This window comes from Triticum aestivum, chromosome 2A (assembly GCF_018294505.1).
Source record: "Triticum aestivum cultivar Chinese Spring chromosome 2A, IWGSC CS RefSeq v2.1, whole genome shotgun sequence".
NCBI lineage: Eukaryota > Viridiplantae > Streptophyta > Magnoliopsida > Poales > Poaceae > Triticum > Triticum aestivum.
In genome coordinates this window covers 54,762,545-54,780,384 of record NC_057797.1, presented here as the reverse complement: position 1 = coordinate 54,780,384, position 17,840 = coordinate 54,762,545, and the positions used below count along the sequence as shown (strand labels likewise).

General features: G+C 45.0%; 1 protein-coding gene, 1 non-coding gene and 1 pseudogene across 6 annotated transcripts; 2 read left to right on the top strand and 1 right to left on the bottom strand.

Moving 5' to 3' along the window:
* Positions 1–3,562: 3,562 nt before the first annotated feature.
* Positions 3,563–9,497, top strand: LOC123187408 (NACHT, LRR and PYD domains-containing protein 4C). Of its 5 annotated transcripts, none has more exons than XM_044599270.1 (16): positions 3,565–4,045; positions 4,224–4,298; positions 4,407–4,535; positions 4,622–4,695; positions 5,040–5,133; positions 5,419–5,461; positions 5,750–5,812; positions 6,150–6,379; positions 7,227–7,347; positions 7,417–7,517; positions 7,634–7,747; positions 7,969–8,139; positions 8,218–8,361; positions 8,444–8,589; positions 8,694–8,845; positions 8,990–9,497. In XM_044599270.1, exons 1-15 carry the CDS (start codon positions 3,765–3,767, stop codon positions 8,840–8,842), a joined length of 1,935 nt encoding a protein of 644 aa, XP_044455205.1. In that variant the 5' UTR covers positions 3,565–3,764; the 3' UTR covers positions 8,843–8,845; positions 8,990–9,497. The 5 variants fall into 5 exon arrangements, with proteins under 5 accessions (XP_044455206.1, XP_044455205.1, XP_044455204.1 ...); XM_044599269.1 differs by having other exon boundaries at positions 8,933–9,497; XM_044599268.1 differs by having other exon boundaries at positions 8,930–9,497.
* Positions 9,498–9,597: 100 nt separating this feature from the next.
* On the top strand, positions 9,598–9,678 carry TRNAL-GAG (transfer RNA leucine (anticodon GAG)). Its single transcript has one exon. It is a non-coding gene; the product is annotated as a tRNA-Leu (tRNA).
* A 6,219-nt stretch (positions 9,679–15,897) lies between these two features.
* On the bottom strand, positions 15,898–17,282 carry LOC123187407 (glycine, alanine and asparagine-rich protein-like; annotated as a pseudogene).
* Between the last annotated feature and the right edge of the window lie 558 nt (positions 17,283–17,840).

Here is a 17,840-nt window from a genome sequence, read left to right as displayed (position 1 = left end):
TGGCAAGGGCTGTCCTGCTTGCAAAATGTAGCAGCACATACTACTGAGAAGATCAACTATACAGTGCAGGTAACTTCGGTGGTTTGCACCCAGCTGACATCAAAATTCACAGCAGAAACCAACTTGGACCCCGTTCATTTTACCCTTTTTTTTGTTTGCCTCCCCATCTTCAATAGGTTTCCAAGTAACCCGGCGGCGGCGGCGCGGAGGCGCGGCGGCGGCGGCGGCGGCTAGGGTTAGGACCTTACTGCGATAGATACCATGTAGAGAGACAGATTATGGGCTGTGCAATCGCGATATATTGATCGGTGCACCAGGCACGTATATATAAATACAGAGGTGGGCCACAACCTCAACTATACAAGGAAATAGGAGGTGGGCCCTACACACACATATACACGTACACAATATACTCAACACACAGACTTGGCAGTAACTGAATTTAAGAACATATGCACAAACTTGGCAGCTGATTCAGTAAAGTCAGAGAACGTGCAGCCGAATTTTCTGGAGTTTGCAGGGTGGGTCTCTTGTCTATGATGCGCAAACTTCGGATCTCAAAAATAGAATGATCCCAAGAGCCACGCTGGGTCATCAGGCGTGACGCAAATACTATGACGGCACACATACGCCTACGAGCCAAGGCCATGATGGCCTGGACCAAATGCATCTCCTCTCACCTGAACGTACAAAACATCATCATCATCAATACCAAATACGTACAGAACATCATCCATCTCTGCACCAGAAACAAGACCACATACAGGTTTCAACTGGTTTTTCACTTTACAGTTTATTATTCAGTACCACCGGAGTACAAAAGAATGGTTCAGTGGCAAGGGCTGTCCTGCTTGCAAAATGTAGCAGCACATACTACTGAGAAGATCAACTATACAGTGCAGGTAACTTCGGTGGTTTGCACCCAGCTGACATCAAAATTCACAGCAGAAACCAACTTGGACCCCGTTCATTTTACCCTTTTTTTTGTTTGCCTCCCCATCTTCAATAGGTTTCCAAGTAACCCTTCCACCGGCTTCCGCTTGGTAGCTGTGAGCAATGTAAACCTAAACAGTATCGCCAGCCCTGGACCATGTACGCAGCAATGAAATCTTCCTTCAGAGAGCAAGGATCAAGCAGAGTATCTGATCAAGCAGAGTATCTGATCGAGGGATGAGGCCCCAGTACACGAGCTCCCTAAAACGAATATACGGTACCGCGAGACATCGGACGGAATAGATCCCGTAAACCCGTACTTTGTTTTTTTTCTTCATTATCTCCTCGCGCTTCTTCTTCCCCGGTACACACGCATGGATCAACTCGAACTCCGATCGGCCAGAATGCTTCGGTGATGCTCCGACGATGCTCCGGCGACGCTCTAGCCCGCTGCTTGCTCCAGCGATGCTCCGGTCCGCCGTGTGCTCCGGTTGGCAACCGGCAAGCTCTCCTCCGCCTGCTCGCTACTCATGCGTGGCATCGCGAGGCCCCCCTGCTCTGACTTTAACCGACTTTACAGGATCGTCAAAAAAGGGCTCGAATCCTCCATATATGACGAATGGGAGCTCTAATATTCGGGAGCCTGTAATTTTTTTAGGGGACATGCTATTTTACATAAACTATTCGGGAGTTTTTTTCCGGCCTGTACCTTAAATACGAAGGTTTGACCGCTTTTATGGGATCTGCTAGAGATGCTCTAACCTAGTAACATCGTTGTAGGTGAGGGGAGCTTGCCTCACTAAACCGAGACCGCGAGCTATATCTCGCGCTCGTCTCGCCCGAAGCTTTGTCTCTGCACAGTAGCTATTGGGCCGGCCTATTTATATCTTTTTTTTTCATTGGCTCGATTTCGTTCGACAGGAAAAAAAACTAGACTACCAAGGAGAGAAGTCCCTACAGATTTTTTAATAAAAAGGACAATGTGAGACAACAACGTCCGAGCAGAGGCTCAACACCGCGTCGGCGACGAGACACAACCGCTTGCTGGCCACTCGCTAGGAGCCCACTCAATTTTTCGTTCGACAGTTCGTTGGGTTTCCGTTAGCTAGTTTCGTTTATGTTTTCTTCTGTCTTTTTTGTGTAGATTTCTTCTTCGGTTTTCACTTTTGGGGCCCGATCTTTTTTGGATTTGTTTTGCATTTTCCTTGGTTTTTTATTTATTCACCGATTTTCTTGTTGTCTTTTGCTTTTTGGTTTTATTTCGTTCTCTTTGTTTTTCTTTTTGTTTTCACCTTTTTCTTCAGGTTTCTTGTTTCTTATTTTCATCAGTTTTATTCGTTTATCTTGGTTTGTATTTTTTTCTTGGTTTCTCTTAGTTTCCTCATGAATTTTCATGGTTTTCTTCGGGTTATCTATTTTTCTTCTTTTCTGAGGTGTTTCTTTTGTTTCTTTCTTTCGCTTCTTCGGTTTTCAATGCTTCTCTTCATATTTTTCTCTTCAACACAATCTACTATTTTCATACACATTTGTGCATTTAAGGAAATATTAAGAATATTTTTATACAAGTTTAACATTTTGCAAAACATGATTAATATTTAAAAAGTTATGTTTGATGAATAATTTTTTCACACACATTTTACATTTTCTCTATATATCATGAACAATTTTTAATATATTATTAATATATTCTTAATATATGATTAACTTTATTTTATGTACTTTGAGAATTTATTCTGAATTTATGTTATCATGTTCAATTTTTGTAAGACAGGTTCTACATTTTTTTGATATACATCTGAAACATTTTTTTACATGTTTAACATTTGTGAAGTAGATGATTATCATTTTTCATTTTTTTTCATGACTACTTTTTGCATACCATTTTCATATATTTATGTTTCATGACTAATTTTTTGGCTTATACCAGGAACATTTTATATGAGCAGTTAACGTTTTTGAAATATATGATTAACATTTTTTTGATACACGATCAACATTGTTTAAAATTTATGATTTATGTTCAATTGTTTTAATACATGTTCTACATTTCTCTTATATACATCAGGAGCATTTTTTATACATATTTAATCTTTTTAAAATAAATGATTAACCATTTTTTGAATGGTTGATTAATATTTTTAAGTACATGATCAAGTTTTTATACACATTGCCTTTTTTATATATGATAAATATCTTTTCTATACACATCTATCATTTTACTAATGCTGATTAAAAAATTGGAAATATTTTATGTGAATTGTTTTTTGTAATATATATTTTTTAAATATCTAGAAGTATAAGCAAAAGGCAAAAATTAATATTTTTTAGGATCAAGAGAATATTTTCAATTTGTGAACATTTTGTAAATTCCCATTTATTTTCAGGTTTATAAAATTTTATCTAAATGTTGAATATTTTTCATATTCGTGAGTATTGTTTAAACCCTTTTTTAAAATTCGTAAAAAAGGTGAAATAGAAAAAGATACTCGGCAGCCTTTCGCCAGCTGGCAGTTGTAGTGGACAGGGTGGGTCTTGGCCCACGCTTCGATTTTGGGTCAGCTCGTAATAAGAGGTGGGCCGAAACGGAAAAGAAAAGCCCAGCAATGCAGTGCCTCCCCTCAAAAAAAGAAAAAAGAAAACCGGCGAGTCGAGTGCCGAACTTCTGCGATTCCCCTTTGCGGCTCTGACCTCTGCTACCCGCCGCCGGCCTCGCCTCGCCGGCGACTCGCCGTCGCCGGATTCCCTGAAGGCCAGGAGCCGAGGATGGAAGCTCAGATTATAGATTGAGCTCCAATTTGCGAACTATAAGCAGCGCGGGACAGGGGACAGAGATGGCTGCTGTCCGCGCGAAGGCGGCGCCGCCCACTCTGCTGTCGCTGTGCTTGCAGGCGGTCGCCGCGCATCTCACCGCCGACGCAGCCGGCGCGGGTCGATCTGGTGGGTGCAGCGCTCATTTCGACGGGTTCGTCCAGGAGCACGAGGAGGAGGGGGGTGGCGGCCACCTCGCGCCGGAGCAGGTCGCGGAGGCGCTGCCTTGGGAGCTTCTCCACCAGCTGGCGTCTTCTCTGCCGTCGTTCGCTCTCGAACTGCTCCATCACGGCGCCCATGCCCGGTACCCTAACCCTCTCCCTATCCTTCTCTCCTCCCATGTAGTATACCATTGATGCAGTCTTATCTTCTTCCATATATGCAGTACAGTGTAGTGTATTCTACTCCTTATAGCATTTTCTTACATTTCCAAAGAGAAATTGGCTAATAACTCCTCTTGCATTTCTAATTGCCCATCCTAGATGCTGCTCTTCCACTTCCCTTACGGATCGATTCGGAAAGGCCGACGGCAATAGACGTGGGACTAAACGTTCAAGGTGACACTCATTTATACACTGATAAGTCAGTTGCTGTATTTGTTAGATCTTAGAAGACATCGGCCAAGAGAATACTCTGCAAGTATTTGACAATGTTGGTGCTCGCAGGTGTGAGGACTTCAACACTGCATGGCAGGCATTGTTCGAATCTCGCTGGCCCCTCCATGATAACACTGGACATGATGACTTGGTCACTGTAGATTGGCAGCAGCAATACTGGGAAAAGCATTTGCAAGAGTATGTTAGCAAACAATTACAGATGGTTTAATCGTTAATCTGTCCATTCTGGACTGACTTTGTCACTTCTTTTTACCCTTTCACAGGTGCCTGGACGAAGCTGCAGAGGCTGCGTTGCTTCCTTCATTTCGTGGGAGTATTGGTGAGCTAAGTATGTCAGGTGAATATATAAAACCCCTTCCAGCACACCTCCTTCAGTATTTTTTATGCTTGACATTACTTAGGCCGCGTTTGGCTCCTCTCCGCTCCCTCCACTCCGCTCCGGAGCGGATGAGCCTCTAGCTCATTTTTACGGAGCGGCCTAAACTGAGCTCCACAACTCCATGGAGTTGGAGCGGATGGGATGGATTCCGAACACGGCCTTAGTTACTTATCACATTAAACAACTATCTTACCAACATGAGGCCATGGGCTTATTTGTTTTCTAGCCAAGAACAGCTTTATGTTATGATTTGTAACTGCACCTGCAGTAGCAATTGAAATTATCTTCAATACTCTATGCAGATAAAATAATGAGTTCTGTTTACCTCAGTGAGAACATATCTCAGCAGTATTCAAGACTGTCATATCAATGGACTATACTTGGATCCTATGCAAGGTGCGATCATATGGCATTTGTTCGTCATGCACAGTTCCTCTTTAACTCATTTTAAAACCTTTTCATGGAGAACCAAGGAAACGCTCACTCGTCAGTAATCACTGATGACAGTGAGATGGATAATAATCTGGTGGAGATCTCTAATCTGGTTATGCAATGTTAGTTTTCCCAGTTTAATTACAACATGGACCTAGTTCAGATCAGGTTGCTTCCAGCATCCCTCAAGAGCTATGTAGAAATATATTTTCTTAAGTCTTACTGTTGTAATTTTTTCCTCATTTTCAGGTGCTTGAGATTTCAAAATGTGCTTTGCACGGCTGAAGTTTGTGTAAGTGCCTCAAGCAGTACCTTGTTCCTTTATTTTTCAACTGTTTATGATTAATTATCTATGGCCTGTAGCATTTGTTGTTTTGATTGTGCATTTGTATTGCTGTTATTTTGTTATATGTGTATCTCTTCATCATCCATCACCAAATGTGCACTCAAATTCCAGAATAAGTTGTCCTTCGTGCTATATATGTTTGTCATGTGTATGTCATGAAAAATGTGAATTCATTCTGTGAAGTTCAGACTTAAGACAGTTATGGTTGACTGCTAGAAATCTGTTGTTTTTCAGGACATGTTGCAACATAGCAGGCTAGAAATTTTGGTGTTCGTAAGAATCATATCAGAGCATGAGGTAATATTATGCCAGTGAGATTATGTTTGTTGTTGCATACAATAGCTTAAACAAAAAATGCAGAGCCATGATCATTTGCTGCAATTCAGTTAAAAGTAACATTATGTTCAATAGTTCAAGTTTCCATGTCCCAATATATCTCTAGACCATAAGAGACTTAGGGAAGTTAAGGTTGAGGCAGCATAATTAAAAGCATGGCAAAGAAGAATTGACTGGAAAAAAAGTTATGCAGAAGATAAGCTACACACTTGTAGTATCCTTTTCTGTATGATGGCCCATATTGTTGCTTTGAGGAATGGTCCAAGTTTTTAAGCCCCTTCGCAATTTCCACTGACAGGTTAATGGTGTATGCCTGCTTCTGAGCTGCCATGCAAAGACATTGTTATCTCTTGAATTTATCCACTGCCAGCTTTATCCTGCAGTAATGGATAAAGTTTGCACAAGTCTCTGCCAGCCAGGATCCCAGAACTATAAGATTCAGTCCATTAGTATTAAATCCTCTCCCATTAGTGAAAGCAAGTCTCTAACCACCTCTGCTGGTCTATTAAATTTTCTGTCATATGCAAAGTAAGTTGCAAGCCCTTTTATTCTGCCTTGGTTTTATTTTCGAACAGATGTTGGGGAATAGACAGGGGACTCCAACCTTTTCTTCCTTTATTGTTCTTTTTTAGCAATTGTTGTTGCATTATTCTATACAATGGCACTCTAATTAGATGCTCAGTTAATGATTTCATAATATAATTTAGGGAGGAAAATTTTATCCAGCCATTTTATGCATTTTTCACGAGAATGCTCTCTCCTATTATTCCCATGTTGTATTTGTTAGTTTATGCTTCAATAAAATTATTGAAGTAAATACTCTCTCCTAACACCATGGAAAGATTTAACACCAGTTTGAGGATTGTGTGGAATGGGCGCTGATAGTTTGTCTGTTCAAGGTCCTTCTAAAAAATCCGGATATGACCGTTGGTTTAACCGGAAACCGAAAAGCGGTGCCAGATTCAGTCATGTTGAACTTTTACATGTTTTACATGAAAAAACAGTTTACATTATTTTATTCAGAGTATCATGACACACCCGTGGACAATATGTTCATTCATCTTAAAGCAGAGAGCAGTAGAACAGACTAGAATGCAAAAAAAAATGAGAGGCAAGAATAAGAGTAACGACATGTAGAAGTGAAAAAAGAAATCACCTATTCATCTTGTCATTCAAAGGAAGTTTTCTCCTGATAACCTCAAGCCTGCATCTCCAACCTATTCGGTTGTTTGGGATTTAAGATTGGTATATGAAACAAACTGGTTATGATGCCTGCCTGTAAGCATAAAGGGCATAATGTTGCTACTTAATTACTGAATGTTTGCCAAAAAGATTGGGTGCACATTAACACAGTTTTATTCTTCCTACTGTTCAGGTGTCTGCAGTTGCTGTCATTTAACGATGCTAAGATGCAGCCATCATTTGCTAAGATGATTATTCGTACTCTCCTTGAATTTTCCTCTGGTTTACAAACGCTTGACATGTCAGAAAACAATGTGGGTTCACACAAGAATCTTTTCTTCTTTGATATCTGTCTCTTGTACCCAAATAATATCTCTTTATAGTTTGCAGGCTGGTTTTCTACTGTAGATAGAAGTTCTACGAGTTTATCATCAGCGCTGAAGTCAAATACATCCTTGAACTCCTTGACTGTTCTTAACCTAAAGTATTACCTGTTCCCTTTCAGCACCCGCCAAATCGTCATAATTAGAAACCTTTGTTACCACTTCCCTTTGGAAGTTGGCATGGCTTGTATATTAACATATCAACTTGTCATGTCAGGGGAAACAATTTGCAGGAGGGTGACATGGAGGATGTATGCAAAATTCTAGCAAAGATGTCTAGTTTGATTAGTTTAGATATAAGCGACAACCCAATCACTGATGAGGGTATCAGGTAGTCATCAACATTGCACATATAGTGTATGCTGCTAATTGTAGACAGCAGAATTATGCTACATTGCTATCTGTTTGTCTGTTTGTCTTCAGTTTTCTCTAGATTTGCATCAATCATGAACGCATGCATAATAGTTCTTTATGCCTGTGGGACAAATTCTCCTTGTAGACTCTGTTATGTTCTATCAGTAAGCACTAAGGAGTTACATATAAACATTGCAGGTACCTTATTCCTTTCCTTGAATTGGCTCTTCAAAGGGGGAATCCACTCCGGAGATTAAGAGCAGAGAACTGTGATTTGTCCAGTTTTGGTGTGACTAAACTTCTTGACTGCCTCGCATCGATTAATAAACCACTTGATATGCTGTCTATAGCAGATAATCATCTTGGGAGGTAAGTCCTTTCTCCCAGTGCAGAGTTTCTGTTGTTTCTTTAGCTTGGGTCACATTCTGAACTGAGATGAATTTGCAGCTCTGTGGCAGCTACATTGGTGAAATTCCTGGGTTCACATGTAAGGGAGTTAAATGTTGAAGACATCGGCCTAGGACCAATAGGCTTCCAAATACTTGAGGAAGCATTGCCAAGGAAAGTAAAACTCTCCCACATCAACATCAGGTAGAAATAAACTCTGCGTGAGTCATAACGATGCATGCTTGGTGTGCCAGTTCCCTTAGCCACTTCCAATTTTATTTTGCAGTAAGAACCGCGGTGGGATAGGAACTGCGCACTTCATCTCCAGGCTGATACTGCAAGCGCCAAACCTTGTATCAGTCGATGCAGGATCTAACCTTCTACCTCCTGAATCATTGGAAGTGATTTGTAATGCATTGAAGCAAACAACATGTAAGAAGCACGCATCTTCGTATTTTCCTCAACTATGTTCAAGGCCTCTACCCTAACGGGCATGCACCAAGGAGAGCAGCCAATAACCAGTGGGTATTTTGTAGGTAACTTGACGCGACTAGACCTGATGGGCAACCTGCAATTGTCGAGTGACATCTTTCCTGCAGTGTTTGAGTTCAAGAAGCGCGGAAAGCCAATCCTGCTTGTTCCATTGCAGCAAGGTAGCTGTGCTCCCTACGATGCCGACCCGTAACCTGTAAGTAGCACCTACTATACTTCGCAAGTTTGGGCGAAACCTCCTATTTGCATGATCAAGGGACGCATGGTGCTTTTGCTGTAGAAGTTGAAGAAAGTTAACAGAGAGTTTCAGTTAATAAAGCAAATCTACTTGGGCAACCAGGAAAAGGAGGCTTAGACGTTGATTGGGTTGGGGCAAATATTTATGATCATTTCTTCAGCAGATCACAAGTAGAATGAAGTCAAGCTTAATTCAAGAACCCGACCACGAGTTGATTTATGATTGGTTCCATACCAGCACAAATTTAACCTGATCCGTGCTGTTAAAAGGGAGGACCCTGTTGGTTTTTGCATGAAGTTTGATCCGGGAGGAGGCGCCCAGGTGCTCGAGACTGCTGAAAACTGAAACCTCCCGATGAAAGAAATTCTGGCTTTGTTTGCATTTCTACAGCCATCTATCTCGAGTTAGGCAGAATATCTTTGGTTCCTTTTTTTTTGTAGTAAAATACTAAAATAGGTGTAAAGCCAAACATACTCAATTGCTAGTTTCTTTTAGAGAGGAGCTGGTGCTTAGTGGGGCGTTCGCCAACTTTGAGGGTGAGGTAGACATTGTCTCTGAATAAAAATCTGGCCGATAACTAGCTTTCAGGCTTTGCGGCCATCCCAGTTTATATTTACAGTTTTCCAGTGTGTAGGCAGGATGTGCTTTGTTTAGTCCTAATAGTCGTGATTAAATTATTTATTTAATGCAATATAGTAATGTTAACAATTGTTGGGATGGCCGAGTTGGTCTAAGGCGGCACATCGAGGGTGTGTTCCGAAAGGGCGTGGGTTCGAATCCCACTCTCAACAAAATTATTCTTTTTTGTCTCTCTATAAAACGTTTTCCCCTTTATAATTATGATCATAATGGATTTCTTCGTTCTAGTTGGGCCAGAGTGGTTAAGTTTGTGGCCCATCTTCTCAGGGCCTGCATTAGTGCACCCCTCCGTATGCTATTGTGCAACAGGATCATAGGCCGACCCATTTACCCCTGTGTCTGTTATCTCTTCTGTTTGATATAAATAAAAGATTCAAAAAATATAAATAAATAATAAAAATATAAAAGAATGTTTTTCTGGCATACACCAGTTTATTTTCGTTCGCCATTTCCATCTCCTATTTATCTGTCGGTCACACACAATGATTTTTTCCCTCTTTGCCCCCATGACCCCGTACGCGGCAAAAAAAACTAATTGTATGGAACCCACGATCCCCAACACCGGCCCTCTTCTCCCTCCTCATGTTCCTTCGACGTAGCTGCCATTGACTCGCTAGCCGCGGTGTCTCCCGGCCAACACTACACGCGCCCTCGTGATGCCGTCGCCCAGCGATCCCCACCGGCGCACGCAGGGCAGGGAAGGACTTCACCAACTTCCAGTGCTTTGCAAGTACTTGGAATGGTTCAATTGTGTGCCCGAATAAGAGCATCGGAAGCCCGGCATACAACAGCCAAAACCCGCAATGAGCAACTTTATGCTACCGGGCAAGAACCCGAGGATCCACCAAAAAATATTGAAAAGACAGCCAGGTCTACTACTGGCTCCAAAACATCTGCCGATAATACTCCAAACATATTTTGCAGCGGAATAGTGGAAGAATAGAAACCAAGCATGTGCGCGTCGTTCCAAAATCTACCTTCCCATCACAAGTAGCACCCACATACGTGCCTAGGAACGTTGTTAATGGAGCATATTTTGCCGGGGGGGGGGGGGGAGGTTCAATATTTTACTGGGTTCATTTGTTATGCATGCTCGTTTATACACTACTACTGGGCATGGTTTATTCATTTCGCTATTACTGTTAGCTCTATGCGGTACCAACCTACATATTTTTTGTGTAGGCTTTTTTTTTACTTTCCTTTTTGCATACCCTTTCAGGCTGCTCTTTGTTCTGTTATCTTTGCTGGTAGTGGAACATGATCCGTTCGTGGATCGTATGGAACAAAAATACTTGAGTACTTGGTTTCTATTTGCATGACTTGTGCTTGCATGTACCAACAACAAATTTCATAGTAGACAATTTTCATGAAGTGTCAATTCTTATTCAGGCACATACTTCCTCTGCACCTTAATATAAGTCGGGTTGGTAGCCTACCAAACCGACTTATATTAAGGTACAGAGGGAGTACTATTTAGTGTTCCCACTTGAAAGTTTTGTTATTGTTTGAGTTAATAGGAATCTTTGCACTACTAAGGTAGAGAGCCCGGATGTTATCACACAATTTCGGCCAATTAGCCTATGTAACGTAGTTTACAAGGTGATCTCAAAACTCCTTGCTAACCGGCTGAAATACATCTTGACATAAATTATATCACCAAACCAGAGTGCGTTTGTGCCAGGGCGCCTCATCACGGACAATTTCTTGGTGGCTTTTGAATCATACCATGCAATCAAGAGGAAGAACACTGGTAAATATGGTACTTGTGCGGTGAAGCTTGATATGCATAAGGCGTATGATAGAGTGGAATGGAATTTCTTGGAGAAGATTTTATTACGTCTAGGGTTCACTGCTAATTGGGTGGCCCTGATTATGGAGTGTGTTAGATCAGTAAAATACCAGGTACGAGTGAATAATGAATTAACGGACTTATTTGTTCCTTCTAGGGGGCTCATACAGGGGGATCCATTGTCTCCATATTTATTCTTACTTTGTGTCGAGGGCCTTTCCAGCTTGATTGTGCATGAAGAAGAGGCTGGTAATTTGATGGGAGTCAAGGTGTGTCGGAACGCCCCGTCGGTCTCACATTTACTTTTCGCCGATGACTCTCTTATCTTGATGAGGGCGGATGCTGCTAACGCTACCAGCCTACGGCGAGCCCTTGATGATTATTGTATGGCTTCAGGACAGTTGGTGAGTGAGGTGAAATCAAGCATTTTCTTCAGCCCTTGTACACCAGTTGAGACTAGAGTTGAGGTGTGCACTATCCTGAATATCATGGCGAAGGCAATCACGGACAAATACTTGGGGCTGCCCCCTATTGTGGGCGTTGATAGATCAGATCGTTTCCAACATATCATTGATAGAGTGCTTAGCAGAATCCGAGGTTGGAAAGAAAAAATGCTATCTTTTGGTGGTAGGGAGGTATTACTCAAGGCGGTGATACAAGCCATTCCTTCCTATGCCATGTCAGTTTTTAAGTTACCTAAACAGATATGCAATAGTATTATCATGGCAATGTCTAAGTATTGGTGGGGAGATGAGGACCTGAAAAAACACATGCATTGGTTTGCATGGTGGAAAATGTGTGTGCCTAAGGAGAGGGGCGGCATGGGCTTCAGAGATTTGCACTGTTTTAATTTGGCCCTTTTGGCTAAGCAGTGTTGGAGACTATTAAGTGAACCAGATTCTTTATGCGCTAGAGTTCTAAAGGCCAAATACTTCCCAGATGAAGACCTCCTCAATTGTAGTCTAAAGAAAGGGAGCTCATACACATGGCAGAGTTTGTGGAGTGGTATTCAAACTTTCAAGCGAGGACATATTTGGAGAGTAGGCGATGGTTCTCAAATTAAGATCTGGAAGATCCATGGATACCGAGCAGTCCTACATGGAAAGTTATGACACCGAGAGGTAACGTTTTGATTACAAGAGTTTCTGAACTCATTGATGCTGAAAATAGGACGTGGGATGAACAGTTATTAAATGATATATTTTGGCCTATTGATGTGCAACGAATTATGAATATCCCTTTGGCAGTGGGTATGATGGATGATTTTGTCTCATGGCACTTTAACAGAAGTGGGATTTTTTCTGTTAGATCGGCTTACCATGAAGAATGGGAGCACCAGCACGGACGAAAGTTGAGAATGACAAACTCAGTTCAAGCCTCAAGTACTAGTCCAGTCTGGAGAACCATTTGGAAATTGCGTGTGCCGGCAAAAATAAAAATCCATGCGTGGAGAGCTTTGCTTGGAGCCATTCCCTGTTACGGAGTCCTTGTGAATAGGCATATGATAACTAGTTCCCAATGCCCGCTTTGTACATCTGACTGTGAGAGCATTAGGCACGCTTTGTTTCTGTGCCCGAGAGTGCAAGAAATATGGCGAATTCTAGGTCTGGGACCCTTGATCAATGAGGTATGTTCATCTGAAAGGGAAGGGTGTTCTGTGCTGACGGATGTGCTACTGTCCAGGAATCAATTTCAGTCGTTGATGGCTGATGTTAACCGCAATGATCTACTGGCCATAGGTGTCTGGTATGTGTGGTGGGAGCGTCGCCAGTTCACTCATGGTGAGCTCCTTTTTGAGCCAACGAGATCAGCACAAGCAATTTTAGCTTTGGCAAAAAACTTCACACGGGCACAATCCAAAAATACGAGAATCAAGAGACATGGATGGAATAAGCCGCCGGATGGTCTAGTTAAACTCAATGTTGATGCTACGTTTGATCAAGACAGAGGTACTGGGAGTACGGGTGCAATTTTACGTGATGACACAGGTTTTTTCTTGGCTGCATCTTGTGTTGATATTCCGTTCGTGGAAGATGTGGGACAGTAGAAGCTCAGGGTCTTAGGGATGGGCTTCTTCTGCCTAATGATATGGGCTGCAACAAAATCTACGTGGAGGCGGATTGTATGGAGGTAATTGAGATCATGCAGAACGGCGGAAATTCACTCGGCCCAGCGGCGGCAATCTATGAAGAATGCTCTTTTTTAGCTCGTAATTTTATTTCAATATGTTTTCATCACTGTTCTAGGGAGGCCAATATGGCGACGGATGTATTGTCTAGGAACTCGGAGACTTATCGAACAATTGTCTGGAAGTCGGAGCCTCCGGGGTTTCTAGTAGACGTTTTATCAAACGATGTATCTTTATTCTCACATGAAATATAAACCGCCATGATGGCATTCTCTCTCTCAAAAAAAAAAAAAGAGGGGACGTGTCAAGGTGAAGTACCAAGCTCATTCCATGTCTCTATGTGTACACAAGGTCGCCAGAAGGACATCGACCAACAAGCCAAAGGATCATCACATCAACAATAGCAACAACACTAAAGCGAGAACCGGCCATACTAAAACTTGCAACTAAAACAGAGTGAATGCAATATGCCTATCTTGAGTATATTCAGATAACAACCCTTGAACCACTGACCCAGATTACGTCAAACTTGGTGGTAGACCTGTATACATCGATAAGTTCCCAACTTGCTGTCCGAAACAGACAGGGTCCAAAGGCCTCAAACTTGGTGCAAACGTGAGTCAATGTCCTTATAAAACTGACAAAGTTTCAGTTGACCCCTCCGACAAGCAACTTGCCAAATTTTTTTTTACTCACTCTGATCCATTGAACTAAAACCATGATCAAAGGAAGTATTTTTTTGACAAACTGGTGAATCTGATGCTAACCAAATCCTCGATCCAACCACAACAGAAGGACGAAGTGGCCAAATTTGTGAGTGAACCCAACACCGTTTACCCCCTGACCACAGACTTGTTGCAGGAACTGCTTGCGTAGCCTTGGAACATTTCAGATCAACGAAGCTAGTGTGATTTTTCCCTAAAAAGAGAAGGAGGAATAGTGCTAGCTCGAAAAGAGGAGGCAGGCGAGGAGCGGCACAAACGCAGCGTTGTCGTTGCGCTTTGGAAGCATTTTCGGCCCCGATAACGGGATCCCAGCCGATCACTTTGCATTGTCGATCTCTGTCTCTCTCTGACTTGTACTCTACAGAGATGCTTTCACTGTCCACACAACACAAGGCTCCTGCTGCATGCTGACTGCCGTGCACCGATCGACACATGCATAGGGGCGGAGCTTGACAGAGATTGTTGAGGGGGCAAAGCAGAGTTATGGAGGGTCAAAATGACATATTCTGTTTAAACTATGATAATTTATAAAACTTTAGTTTACCACTTAATGGTATTTCATATATTTTCTCTAGGGTTGGGGAGAGGGGGGGGGGGGGGGGGCAGGAGGGCCCTAGTGAAGCTCCGCCATTGCACATGCATGCTACACTACTAGGGCAAAATCGTGTAATGCTTTTTTTTTAAACCGAACAAAAAATAACCCTAGAGTTGTTTTGGACCAGTCAATCGCCTAGTCAGCGTGAAGTCATTTTTTTGTCAAATTTTGACAAAAATAGGTCCCAGAAGAAAATTGAAAAAAATCTCAGAAATCCATACAACCATTATATCCAATCTGGGAAAGTCTTAACAAGTGTTGCCAAGTACTCCCTCCGTCTTAAAATTCTTGTCTTAGATTTGTCTAGATACGGATGTACCTAATACTAAAACGTGACTTGATACATCCGTACTTAGACAAATCTAAGACAAGAATTTTGGGACAGAGGGAGTACAAGAAAAGCTAGAGCGAAAATTCAAATTCACAGACTTTTTTGCTCAAATTTTGACGAAAAAGAAGTTTTCAGAAAAAAATCTCGAAAATCCACACAACTCTTAGATTCAATCTGTGAAAGTTTCAAGAAGTTAGGCCCACTGGATAAAAAATAGAATCAAATTTTAGATGCAGGAGATGGTGACATGGCGTACGACTTGACGCTGTCTAGATTGTTGATTGGTCAAAACCGGTTAAAATCAGTCTGGTTTTGAAAGTTAAGGGTTGTATATTAAACGGAGGGTTGTGTTTTCGACTTCAATGGTAGTTCGAGGTTGTAGTATGGATTTATCTCTTTTTTTAAACAAAGCTTGCGCTGTTGTACACATGGTAGTAGGCATCACTCTCACTCTCTGCGTAATATAATCTTTAATCTTTTCATATATCTTTGGTACAAGTGGAAACGTATATTGGCTTCCAAAATAATACATGCGTCATAGTAACACTATCATGGATACACAAGGAAAAGGAATGTCATGTAGAGTACTCATCATCGCTCACCACCCAACAAATTATTCGCGTATACCGTACGTACGTAGAGTCGTAGACTACCAAGATTGCTTGCTTGCTTTGATCGTCATGGCGCGCGCGTCTTGCTGCATGCATGGACGGAGGCGACCGCGACGTACGTGCGCCCGCCCGCCCCTGCGCGAGCATCACTGCCCGTCCCCGATGTCGCCGCCGCCGCCTGCGCCTCCGCCTCCGCCGAATCCCCCGCCTCCGGCGGCGCCAGCTCCGCCACCCGCTCCACCGCCGAAACCTGCGCCTCCACCATGGCCGAAGCCTCCTCCTGCTCCGCCTCCCGCGCCTCCTCCGAAGCCACCGCCGGCGCCACCACCTGCACCGCCGCCGCCGCCGACTCCGCCACCGAAGCCTCCGCCCTTGCCGCCTCCTCCTCCTAGGCCACCGCCGAAGCCGCCGCCCTTGCCTCCTCCGAAACCGCCGCCGGCTCCGGCACCTCCGCCTCCACCGGCTCCACCGCCGAGCCCACCACCTCCTCCCGCACCTCCACCCGCGCCGCCTCCAAAGCCACCGCCTGAGCCTCCACCGAGACCACCGCCTGAACCGGCACCTCCACCTGCACCGCCTCCCAGACCACCACCGGAGCCTCCTCCCGCGCCACCACCGAGTCCACCACCTGATCCGGCACCTCCTCCAAGGCCACCACCTGAACCTCCTCCCGCGCCACCACCGAGGCCACCACCTGATCCGGCACCTCCTCCAAGGCCACCACCTGAACCTCCTCCTGCGCCACCACCGAGCCCACCGCCTGAACCGGCACCTCCTCCGGCGCCACCTCCAAGTCCACCACCGGAACCGGCACCACCTCCGAGGCCACCACCTGAACCTCCTCCGGCACCACCACCGAGTCCTCCTCCTCCGCCTGAACCACCTCCAAGGCCACCACCGGCACCGCTTCCTGCGCCTCCACCAAGACCACCACCTGCACCGGCACCGCCGCCTGCACCACCTCCGGCACCTCCACCGAAACCACCACCTCCACCGGCGCCTCCTCCTCCACCAAGGCCACCACCTTTCCCAATGCCACCTCCGAGGCCACCGCCATGCCCAATTCCTCCACCGAGACCACCACCCTTGCCAAAGCCACCTCCCAAACCACCACCCTTGCCAATGCCACCTCCAAGCCCGCCGCCGCCACCAGCTCCGCCTCCTCCTCCAAGGCCACCTCCCCCGCCTAAACCTCCACCTTTCCCGCCACCAAACCCAATTCCAACGCCTCCACCATGGCCGAGCCCTCCGCCAAGCCCACCCCCAGCACCACCGCCTCCTCCAAGGCCACCCCCTCCGCCAAGGCCGCCACCTTTACCACCCCCGAACCCGATCCCGACGCCACCACCGTGACCGATCCCGCCGCCAAAGCCGCCTCCTCCGCCAAAACCGCCACCGCCCAACAAGCCGTCCTTCTCCAAGCGACGCGCCTCGGCGGCCACTCCGAGGGCCAACACCACGGCCAGCGCCGTGAGCGCCACACCCCACACGCGCCTCCCCATTGCAGCTCAGCTAGCTTGCTATGCTCCACTCAAAGCTCGCTGGGGACTGATGCTCTGCTGTGTTCTGAAGCTGGACCGAGGACGTGCAGAGCCTTATATAGCGAGGCTCAAGGTAGGCCGAGGCCGGTGCAGCTCGTCTAGCACTCTAGCTTAGGACTGGAGTAAATGTGGTTAGTTGGCGCGCTGGCTGGCTCGCTCTCGACTCGACCCCCAATCTGCGAGCTGAGGTCGATCGGTGGGCAGGCAGGAGCATGATGGCGCGACGCGGCGATGGTTGATGGATCGGCGAGGAGCACGGTGGCATGAGGGAGCAGTGCGTATGGCAGGGCAGTGGGTGGGTGACAGGGTGTAGGGGCGCCGCGGATTTCCTCGCCGGTGTGAGTTGACGGTGGAGTACTTGGGAGCGATGGCGACGTATCTGCCCGGAGAGGGAGCCGGGAGCGCATCGGCTGGGCGTGCCGGTGGGCGCATTTACGCTCTCGTCTGCCCAACCAACCAGCAGACCGCGCGCGTGCATGCATGCATGCATGCGCGGACGCGGCTAGTTGCACTTGCATGTTACCAGTAGTACAGCGTGCATGTGGACGTGGTGGCCCCCGTCATTCGTCTGTTGGAGAGTACTGTACGTACTTA

Coding starts and splice junctions, on each gene's coding strand:
- LOC123187408 (XM_044599270.1), top strand. CDS start 3,765: ATGGCTGCTGTCCGCGCGAAGGCGGCGCCGCCCACTCTGCTGTCGCTG. Junction 4,536..4,621: donor TGGGAAAAGCATTTGCAAGA/GTATGTTAGCAA, acceptor ACCCTTTCACAG/GTGCCTGGACGAAGCTGCAG. Junction 4,696..5,039: donor TGGTGAGCTAAGTATGTCAG/GTGAATATATAA, acceptor TACTCTATGCAG/ATAAAATAATGAGTTCTGTT.